The sequence below is a fragment of the Rhinopithecus roxellana genome, chromosome 11 (genome assembly GCF_007565055.1).
Source record: "Rhinopithecus roxellana isolate Shanxi Qingling chromosome 11, ASM756505v1, whole genome shotgun sequence".
Taxonomy (NCBI): Eukaryota; Metazoa; Chordata; class Mammalia; order Primates; family Cercopithecidae; genus Rhinopithecus; species Rhinopithecus roxellana.
Genome location: NC_044559.1, coordinates 51972036 through 51983345, shown reverse-complemented (window position 1 = coordinate 51983345; position 11310 = coordinate 51972036). Strand labels below are relative to the sequence as shown.

The window sequence follows — 11310 nt, the reverse complement described above, 5'->3', positions numbered from 1 at the left end:
TTATGTTTGGATTTAAAAACACTTTTTATAGCGTGTTGTTTTTATTGAGTGCTCACACCCGAAGGGGTGGCGGCGGATGCTGTGGGTGAGTGGGGCCGCCTGAGCCTGCTCGGGCCACATCCACACATCCACGGAGCCCACCCGGGCTCAGAGGAAGGCTGAGAGGACACGGACGGTGGCCACGCCACGCTGCAGTGAAGGCCCAAGTGCGATGGCAGAGAGAGGGAAAGTCGAAGGAAGAGCGGTAACTGACAACAGTAACTTTTCTCTTGGATGTTAATTTTTTGTTCTATAAATTGGAAAGGAAGGCTTGGACTGAAATAAATACATTTATTCTTTTGAGTAATGGCCTTTTGGGAGCAGTGTCAACTCTGCTTCGAGAGCGTCTCCATGTGAGCAGTAGCGCCTGCCTCGCGCCTCGCCAAAGGCGGAACACACCGGGCCTCCAGCGGCGGCAGCTTTCTCCTGTGTCTGTGAAGGGAAGCAGCAGGTGCGTCGCTGTTCTTAATGGAGCGGACAATGATGCCTTTCTCTGACAGAAAAATGATCGGCTTAACTATGCAAGACAAGACTTGGTCCTCACGTTCACGTCCCTAGTTGATTTTGTCCTGGAATATGTACAAGTTATTGGTGGCAGCCACGGCAATGACATTGTCCGCGGGGTGCCAGGCCGTGTGCAGGATCTTCTTGTTGAAGTCCAGACTGTCCACACTGATCTCGTCTTTCTTCCGCTTACCCCCTGTACACACCTTCCTGGGTTTGAGGCTGGCGCGTGGTTTGCTGCTCTCTCTCGAGGCCTCCAGGGTCACATCCCTCCGCGTGTCTCTGTCAAACATTCTGAAGAAGTTGTTGTAGGACCCGGTCATGATGGCGCTGTTCAAAACAAGAGCAGAGAGCAGCACTCCTAAGTGGGGGGAGCAACAAGGACTCAGACCCCAACCCTGGGGTGCACAGTGCATACCACCCGCCCCCACAACCCAGTTACTTTCAGAAATCAGGAATGAACAATCACAATACCAGTCTGAAGAGGAGTGCTGTGAAGATTCTTACTGAGCTTTATATATAATCATGTCAGTAAGAACAGTCACAGGAGAAACACAACAATGGGGTCATACTTTTAATGACATTAGTGTATTTTCTGAAACAATCCCACCTATTTATCTCACTCATAAGTAACAGTACAGTTTAAGCCTTAAATTCTGCAGTTTGTCAATAATTCATAATGACCTGAACATAATCCTTATCATGTTCAACAGTTACTAGTCATATCTGTCAATGTTTCTTCAGAGTTAAACTGCTTTTCTATTAATTTCAAAAAGTTTCCTTCAAATGAAGCAACGGATAGAAAGAGTAAAAATCTTAAACACTGGGCGAAGTGTGGCAGAATTTTAGAACAACTGCATTTCACAACACATTCCAGACAATACAATACTGTCCATGCTTTTTTCTTCAAGATCAATTGTAATGGCTTTCAAATGTCTCTGCTGTCGAAAAATTCCACGAACGCACACATCCTCATAACTTCATATTGGCAAAAACCTCTGCAATCTTCCTTTTTCTACAAAAATGACAGAAAAATGGCTGAATGATAGCAACCACTGCCATGATTTGACCCATGGCTTTATGTGTCCAGTTTCTGATGAAAGATGTGTTCAAACAATGCCCTTCTGATTTCTCCAGCAGTCCTCGAAGCTCGCCTGCTCTTCGTATTCTGACACTGACCTGCACCCTCACGTCCTGCCCCCGTGGTCATGCACGGCGAGAGACCTTCATGCTGGCACGTCTTCAAGGTGCCGTGAGAAAGAAGCGGGCTGTTTCCCTTCCATGGCCCAGCACTGACCCCAGCTGCTGGCAAATATCTAGTGTCTGGCTGACCTTGTCTAAAACTTCAAAGCACGAAAAAAAAAAAAAAAAAAAAAAAAAGACAAACTCAGAAAAGAGAAATTGCACTCAGCTATCCATGTTTATTTCACATCTCCTGCTTCCATCCAGGAGTCCACAGCACCACAGGGGCAGGAGACACAAGATGTGCCCAGCACCCTCCAGCAATGCCAAGTTGTGCACATGGTCTTGGAACAGGGGTGTGCAGCCAAGTTGGTACGTGAGGGCCATTGACTGGGAGTTCCCGAAATTAGTTTCCACATAAAACACAATGTTTACGAAAGGGTGAGTATAAGAATGTGTGAATCTGAAGCTTACGTTTATGTTATTAAAACTCAACAGCAACCATTATTCAGAACACAGACCACAAAAGATGTATGGCCGACACTGGAATTGCTGGTGCATGGTAAGAATGAAAAGCAGATCAGCTTTTATACAGATTTATGATCCCTTTTAAATACTTCCCATACAGTGCCAGCCCCAGAGTGGGTGTTTCCATGCTGCAAACCAGGGCGCTGCCCAGCAGCCCGGTGCTGGCCCAGGAAGGGAACAGCACAGACACAGACATAAGCGCATAACTGGTTTTGTGAGGCGGCCTAGAACACGAGAAGGCGCTGCCACACAGAGAATCAGGACTGGGCTGAGGCAGCACTGCAACGCCTCACTCCCCTTCATCAGGTCCCTCAACAGAAGTTTCCAGGCAGGAAGACAGGCGTGTCTGTGAAAGTAAATGGACTAAGCAAGTGTTACTGGGAATGCTTTTAGATGGTCTTGGGGTATGTAATCTAAGGGTATTTTGCAATATTTGAAATATATCAAGAGGAATAAAGAATACAGTAACTATCCATGTACCTGCAAGTCACTGCTAAGACAGTGAGCACCCCCACACACCCCAAGTCACTGTTAAGACAGGGACTCCCCCACGCACACTCACAAGTCACTGCTAAGACAGGGACCACCCACTGCACACCTGCAAGTCACTGTTAAGACAGTGAACCCCCCCCACACACCCCCAAGTTACTAAGACAGTGAACCCCCCGCACACCTGCAAGTCACTGCTAAGACAGTGAACCCTCCCGCACACCCGCAAGTCACTAAGACAGTGAACCCCCCCACACACCCGCAAGTCACTAAGACAGTGAACCCCCGCGCACACCCACAAGTCACTAAGACAGGGAACCCTGCGCACACCCGCAAGTCACTAAGAGAGTGAACCTTCTCGCACACCCGCAAGTCACTAAGACAGGGACCCCCCTGCACACCCACAAGTCACTAAGACAGTGAACCCCTCCACACCTGCAAGTCACTGCTAAGACAGTGAACCCCTCACACCCGCAAGTCACTAAGACAGTGAACCCCCCACACCTGCAGGTCACTGCTAAGACAGGGACCCCCCCGCACACCCGCGAGTCACTAAGACAGTGAACCCTCCTACGCTCCCGCAAGTCACTGCTAAGACAGTGAACCCCCCAACACCTGCAAGTCACTGCTAAGACAGTGAACCCCCCACACCCGCAAGTCACTAAGACAGTAAACCCCCCACATGCCCGCAAGTCACTGCTAAGACAGTGAACCCAACACCTGCAAGTCACTGCTAAGACAGTGAAACCCCCACACTCCCGCAAGTCACTAAGACAGTGAACCCCACACACTCCCGCAAGTCACTGCTAAGACAGTGAACCCTCCACACTCCCGCAAGTCACTAAAACAGTGAACCCCCCACACTCCCGCAAGTCACTAAGACAGTGAACCCCACACACTCCCGCAAGTCACTGCTAAGACAGTGAACCCTCCCGCACACCCGCAAGTCACTAAGACAGTGAACCCCACACACTCCCGCAAGTCACTAAGACAGTGAACCCCCCACACTGTGTTGTCACTCTGGAAAGAAAGATGATCTTCTATCCCGTTCCCAGCTGGGGTCCTCACTTGCTAGAGTACATAAGTGTCATCCCCACACACACTTATATTTTGAATAGTTACAGATTTTTTTTTTTTTTTTTTTGAGACAAGGTCTCGCTTTGTTGCCCAGGCTGGAGTGCAGTGGCACGATCTCAGCTCACTGCAACCTCCGCCTCCAAGGTTTAAGCCATTCTCTTGCCTCAGCCCCGAGTAGTGGGATTACAGGCGTGCACCACCATGCCCAGCTAATTTTTGCATTTCTAGTAGAGATGGGGTTTCACCATGTTGGTCAGGCTGGTCTCAAACCCTTGACCTCATGATCTACCTTCCTCGGCCTCCAAAAGTGCTGGGATTACAGGCGTGAGCCACTCACTGCGCCCGGCCAATAGTTAAAACTGTCTTGTATGTCTTAAACACGTTGTAGTCATTGTGCTGTACACGTTCCTCCTGAAATTTGTGAGATCCACCTATGTGATCCATGTAGTTCTAATAACTGATTCTCACTGCTTTTCAGTACATGTTATGATAGAGAACAACTTACCTGTCCATTCCCCTAATTCTGCACCTGTGGGCTGTCGTCTCCAGGTGTTTGCTATTTCAGGTATCTGAGCATGTTTTCTTGTCTGTACATGCAAGAAGCTCCCAATCGGACTGAATGTCACCAAGGAGGCCCACAACAAGGGCACTGGGTGAGACCACCAGTCTCCACCCTCTCCCCTACAGCATCATCGCTCTGACGGGCGTGAAAGGACGTCCCTCTGGCTTTACTTGCTGATCGCTAAAAAGGATGAACATTTCTATTTATTTTTCCATTTCTCCGAAACCCCATTCATGGTGTTTGCTCCTTTCTGAATTGTTTGCCACCTTCTTGTTGACTCCTAATTCTGCACCTCTTCTGGACACTTAATCTCTGTTCGTTATGCTTTTGGGGATTTTCACTTTTAATTTCAATATAAAGAAGTTTAAAATTTAATGTAGTTGAATTTCTTAATGTTTTCCTTGGGCTTCTGGGGCCTTGTTAAAGCCCTTCTGTCTCCAGAGCTCACGAAGATGGCTCGCTCAGGCTTACACACACTCGGAGCTTATGTACTGTGTGGGGCTGGTGAGGGCTCTAATTTTTCTCCCCCCAACACAGTTAACTAAGGTCGTCCAGCTGGCAGAGCTGCTGAGTCCGCACTGCCCTTCCCTGCCAGCTGCGTTCCCCTATCTGTCTCAGCCCCTTTCTGCAGGGCCATGCTCCCTTTACAGCTCACTCTACTGAGTTTCCTGTTGTGATACATTGTTTCCCATTTGAAAATAATTTTATCACAAGCAGATTCTTGAACAAGTCATCTATTTCAAGGCTTGCCTCTAAGCTGGCGGTGGAGAGTCACGAGTCACACTTGCTGGATCTGTCACACGGCTTCTGGCTCCCACTGTGGCCATGGCAAAGCCGAGTCTCACTCTCGGTGTCTGCTTTCGGAGGTAATTTGTGTTTTTTCCTTGGGTGCATTTAAGATATTCTCTTTGTGTTTGGTGTCCTGCAATTTCATGATGACATGGATGAGCATTTCTGTGCCTCCTGATTCTGTGTATTCAGGCTTTCATAAATTAGCAAAAATTGCTGGCCACTGTCACTTTAAGCCTCACACCCCACACTTCTCCGTTTAAACGTGTGCTGTGCCTCATCCCGGCCTCCACAGTTCCTAGTGTCTCATGTTTTCTGTTTGGCTCTTTGGCCCCCATTTCTTCTGGTTTTCCTTTCCATCCACTAATAGAAGATCTGTTTAGCCAAAATGGACCTGCCGCTAAACCTAGTTTCATCTATCACACTTGTCATTTCTAGATGCTCTGATTCCTTTCCAGTCTCCAGGTCATGTTTAGCAGTCATGTGGTTCCTGGTTCAGGCTGTTTCCTTCCTCTAGTCTGTGAATATCTCAAGCATTCTTAGTTTATCTTCTTTAACTTAGGATCTCAACAGCTGCCTTCTTGGAGGTTCAGTTCTGCCGTGGTTCTGCTGACTTGCTCATGGTGGCGTTTCCTGTATGTGCTTGGTAATTTTCACCCGTGAGCTCATGTTTAGATGATTTTAATGTGAGGAAATCCAGAGAGATCTGGGTGTGTTGGCAGCAGCCACCCAGCACGTGTGTTCTCATGGAGTCTGCCAACAACGCCATTCTCTCCACCTGGGCCACTTCTCAGGGCTGTGCTTCCAGCAAGCGGCCTTGAGGAATGAGATCATGTCTCTTCTGGTCAAAGTGCAGGTGTGTTTACTGCCCACTGTGAGAGCAGTGGGGTTCTCCAAGCTCAGTGTGCATCAGCCACGGCCTCATGTGTCCAGCCATGGGGAACCCAGACCAACAAGAGGCTCATGCTGCCTGCGGTGCCACGAGGACCCGGGAACCTCATGTCTTCAGTCAACATCCGTGAGATGCTACAGGCTGACAGGTCAGTCTGCAAACAGTAGAAGCCAAGCTGGAACCATGCCGGTCCGTCCCGATGCCCGCCCACAGCCCTCACAGTAGAAGCCAGAGCTGAAACCACGCCGGTCCATCCCGATGCCCGCCCACAGCCCTCGCAGTAGAAGCCAGAGCTGGAACCACGCCGGTCCGTCCCGATGCCCGCACACAGCCCTCGCAGTAGAAGCCAGAGCTGGAACCACGCCGGTCCGTCCCGATGCCCGCACACAGCCCTCGCAGTAGAAGCCAGAGCTGGAACCACGCCGGTCCGTCCCGATGCCCGCACACAGCCCTCGCAGTAGAAGCCAGAGCTGGAACCACGCCGGTCTGTCCCGATGCCCGCACACAGCCCTGGTGGAGGCAGGAGCTCCACGGCGTGAGACGTGACAGATCATAACGCAGCCGAACGAACCCACACTGCAAACCCTGTGCAGGGAGGCTATGCTTCCACGTCTCAAGGGAGTGCTGGCCACCCCCATGCAAGGCCTCAGACAGATAAACTGCACTTTGGACTCCACCTGCCAGTGGAGGGAGACATCATCTTCCAGAGTCCCTGTTCCAACTCCACACCTCGTGTGGGCCAAGGCTTCAGCTCTTGAAAATACCACGCTCACACAGGAAGAGCCACCGTGAGCAAGTCACTGCGTGTGGGCCAAGGCTTCAGCTCTGCACCACAACCTGCTGTTCACGGGCGCAGTGGTTCCCGCTATGGGCTGATGGCCCTGAGGCCACCCAGCGCTGCAAGGCTGCTCTCAGAATAGATGCCTTCAGAGGCTGCTGTTCTGGTCTCAGCTGCCTCTTAGTTTCTGGCTGTTGTGAGATTTCCCTTGCTTATCTGTGGGCTCAACTACGCACCTGAAGAGACACCTGCTGTATCATATCCAGCATTTCTAGGTGTTTATGCCAGAGGGTTTCGCAGAATATCCAGTCAATCACCTATTGCCAATAGCAGACTCTTCTGTACTTTTAAATTCTGAACAAAAATTCTGTATTAAAATGGTGCAGGCCAGGCGCGGTGGCTCAAGCCTGTAATCCCAGCACTTTGGGAGGCCGAGACGGGGGGATCATGAGGTCAGGAGATCGAGACCATCCTGGCTAACATGGTGAAACCCCGTCTCTACTAAAAAAAAATACAAAAAACTAGCCGGGCGAGGTGGCGGGCGCCTGTAGTCCCAGCTACTCCGGAGGCTGAGCCAGGAGAATGGCGGGAACCCGGGAGGCGGAGCTTGCAGTGAGCTGAGATCCGGCCACTGCACTCCAGCCTGGGCGACAGAGCGAGACTCCGTCTCAAAAGAAAAAAAAAAAAAAGGTGCAAGATAATCTTCCATCATCTGAAACGTAACTTTTTGCATAATAATAAAACATAACTGTCAACCACACTAATCATAATATCTTTAAAGAATGTATACAAAATAAATTATCAAGGTCCTAGAACCAGCACACGACAAATTACATCGGCGTTTCACACCAGCCACGACCACGCTGCGTCTGGGTACAACAGGCAGTGGCTCCGGGGTGTTTTCATCCACTTCTCTCCAGAAGGAAGGGCGGACTGCAACGCGGCTGTCCCAGTGAGGTGACTCCCTTCCCCACTTCCTTCCTTTTCACTCATCTTTGGCATAATAAAAAGTAATAAAACTAACATTCACTAATCATTTAAAACACAGCTGGCCTGTACCTAGTGCTATACTTCTTGTCTAAGTACAGATGGAATGACAAGCTAGGTGAGAAACGTGCTCAGAGATCCTATTTTCTCTACCTTGATACTATCATCCATCAATCAAAAGGTCTGGAAAACACCACCTATGAGTGTCCTCCTCTGACGCTCCAGGACAGCTCGCCTCCCTCACTGACCTTGCACTCTGGGAAACCAGCAAGCTTGGGGCAACGGCTCATCTCCACGCAGGCCTTACCTATCCGAACCGTTCCAGCAACACTCAAACTTGTCAAAGATGCAGTCGTTCTCATAGAGAGAGCAGAGCTTGCTGCGCAGGTACTCGTGGACTTGGTGGGTCTCCACCGGCCTGCTCTCCATGTTGAGGTCCCACACCTTCACCGACAGGTAGTCTCTGGTCATCATGTACCGCCCACTATGACTGAATTTTACATCAGATATGGATGAAATTATTTCTGAGAAGAAGGACCTACTGCTGGGATCTTCAGGCTCTTCAAAAACTGAAAAACAAAATAAAACGTTTTCAGCTTCTGTTTAAAAATCAGAGAACAAATCATTTTCAAGTTCAAGTAGGACGTGGCCCCTTCACAGAGACTCTGGAAGGGCTTGGCCTCAACAGCACTAGGTCTTCTGATCTTTCTGATTCTCTACGTTTTCTGATCTTCTGTGACTTCCGGGGGCAAGAGCTTCGGATACGACATTCTAGCACCAGCTATGGACAAGGGACGGGCATCAGGGATGGGCATTAGAAGTGGAGACACCCAAGTCTCATCCAGACCCTGAATCAGAACCTCTAGGAAAGGTCCTAGGCACTGTAATCTGTGGGAGCTCCTCGGGGCATCCTGATGTGGGCCCAGGTTCAGCACCACCGCATTCCTGTAGGAGTGTCTTTGCATCCTCATGGCACCAGGCCCGAGCATGTGAAATCCTATCGCATACACATCACAGGAAGACATAAACAGCATTACATGGTCACGCAGACACAGCGGTCTGCGTCTCTGAGAAACCGCCTGCTTTTCGGAGGGTTGACAGCTTGTGGGTCTGCAAGCGTGACCACCCTGACCGGCAACACTGTGGTCCCGATTTTAACCACCAAGATGGTCCCGCCGGTCAAAGCCAGCCAGCAAAGATTTGTCTCCAATACTGAATACTCAAGTTCTACTGTGACAAAACTGGATTCCTATTTTCAGAAAGATCTGGGTGCTTCCTCAGCAGACCTTGCTTTCTCTGCAGTAACTTGACAGAGTTCCCTCCACCTGCACCTGTGGCAAAGAGAGGCGCCCATGGCCCCACTGGGCCACTGACCGCCCTAGCATAAGGTCATACCTTAAGGTTTTGTAAACTTCAGGCCAGGAGAGATGTTTTTTTTTTTTTTTTTTTTTTTTTTTTTTTTTTTTTTTGAGAGACAAGGTCTTGCTATGCTGCCCAGGCTGGTCTCAAACTCTTGGGCTCAAGTGATGCTCCCCACTCAGCCTCCAGGGGAGCTGGGACCACAGGCGTGCACCACTGCACCTGGCTTGTGCTTCCTTGCCCTTAAGCTGCTTTAGGTTTTTTCTCTTTTTTCTTGAGGCAGGAGCCTGTGTGTGCGTTGGCTTACTATCCGAAGTTAACTTGAAGCCAGCTGTGCTGACACCAAGCATTTACTCAAATAAGTCACTCTGATGACAAACAGAACTGGAATCTGAAATTAATTACTCAAGAATGCTATGCTTAAGATACAGGCCAAATGCTATGACACACTGATCTTCATCGCAGGAATTCTAGGAGAAATACGGAATTCTTAAAAACACACCTCAGCCTCAGGAAAGAGAACAGGCAAAAAGGCTGCTGAGCAAGGTCGGTGGGCACATGCCACCGAGGCGCTGGGGGCGCCGCTGCACACGAGCAGTGACTCAGTCTGGTGGGACTGACTGGCGGCTTCCCCGTTAGAGGAAGTCAGTGGACACACATCTACCTGTTGGCACTGGAAGAAGGATCAGCAATGTTTCAGGACACTGGGACACGCTGACTACAGTGCTCTATCAAGTCGAGCCCATTCTTTACGGCTAAAAATAAAAACAAAATCAGAACCCCCCGCACCTAGAAGGAACTTGAAAGCTCAGTGGATTAAAATGCTAGACTTTCAGCTCAGGGAAGTGGCTTCCAATCCAGCCAAGCTCAACACAAACAGAGCTCGTTCCAACAGCTGGGAACAGCCTCCTGTGTGCTGGCGGTTTCAGCCCGGGTCTCACGCACAGAGGCAGAGGCAACAGCTGGCTCTTGGTGGGACCCAGTGCTGGCAGCCTCTGAGGAGACACCTGGGCTCTGGGCATAAACGACCCCGCTTCTTGGTGGCACCACAAGCGCTCACCCTACAGCCGCAAGCCTGTGGGAAGCACGACCTTGAGTTCCACTTACTAGCAGCAGCTTCTGACACAGCCGCGCTTGGACGGCCCCAGCAAAGGAGGGCTCCCCGGGTGCGCAAAGGTACTTGGGGAACAGGAAGAACCCTCTAAGTCTTTGGAGACAAGTCAATGTCTGAAGAACAAGTGGCTCTAAATGAGATGCTTTAAAAGCCGCCAGGCACGGCTGGGCATGGTGGCTCACGCCTGTAATCCCAGCACTCTGGGAGGCCGAGATGGGGGAATCACCTGAGGTTAGACCAGTCTGGTCCATATGGTGAAACCCTGACTGTACTAAAAATACAAAGATTAGCTGAGCATGGTGGCACATGCCTGTAGTCCCAGCTACTCGGGAGGCTGAGGCAGGAGAATCACTTGAACCCGGGAGGCGGAGCTCGCAGTGAGCCAAGATTGCGCCACCGCACTGCAGCCTGGGCGACGGAGCGAGAGTCTGTCTCAAAAACAAGACGCAGGCACTTACACTTGGAGTGTCTGTCGCACAGGGCCGAGGAGCGCATGTCGCACAGTCGGATGGTCCCTTTGCTGCTGCTATAGACGAACACGTTGCACTGGTGTGGGTGGAACTCGGCTGCGGTGATGACTTCGGTCAGCTCCTCCATGTTAGCAGGCTTGATGTCCACGATGTCTGGAAGGGTGTGGTTAAGGCACGGTGCTCGGCTCAGCTGGTTTTAGTTAGTTACATTCGGTCACGTGAAGATAGGATGCCAAACAATCCACAGAGTGAGATTTAGGGGATTAGCTATTAAGAAGGCCGATTACACATCCCGAATTCCAAAGGAGCGCCTGGTAAGAGGATTGGGATGAGCACACTCAGACGGCAGCAACGCCCCGGCCCAGGGGCAGACCCCGACACGCGAATACCGCTTTCATCTTGCTGCTATTATTGTTATACAGAAAGCCCTTAATAGCAAGATAGTACATACTTAATCATATAAATAGGAAGAGCAAGCTAGCACCATCTGTGCAAAATCCCACACTCCCGTACAAAACTACACATGCAAGAAAACTGCCC

General features: G+C 50.2%; 1 protein-coding gene across 9 annotated transcripts in view; it reads right to left on the bottom strand.

Moving 5' to 3' along the window:
- The window catches only part of PPP2R2D (protein phosphatase 2 regulatory subunit Bdelta), a 53880-nt gene continuing 42570 nt past the window's right edge, over positions 1–11310 (bottom strand). For 7 of the 9 annotated variants that reach the window (XM_030941498.1, XM_030941500.1, XM_030941501.1 and 4 more), the window contains 3 exons: positions 10759–10923; positions 8135–8396; positions 6–873 (listed from right to left, as the gene is read on the bottom strand). In XM_030941498.1, coding sequence (XP_030797358.1) covers positions 594–873; positions 8135–8396; positions 10759–10923 — 707 coding nt within the window. In that variant the 3' untranslated portion in view covers positions 6–593. Of the gene's footprint in view, positions 874–8134; positions 8397–10758; positions 10924–11310 lie in introns of all 9 variants that reach the window. The other 2 variants (XM_030941499.1, XM_030941503.1) reach the window with 1 other exon arrangement.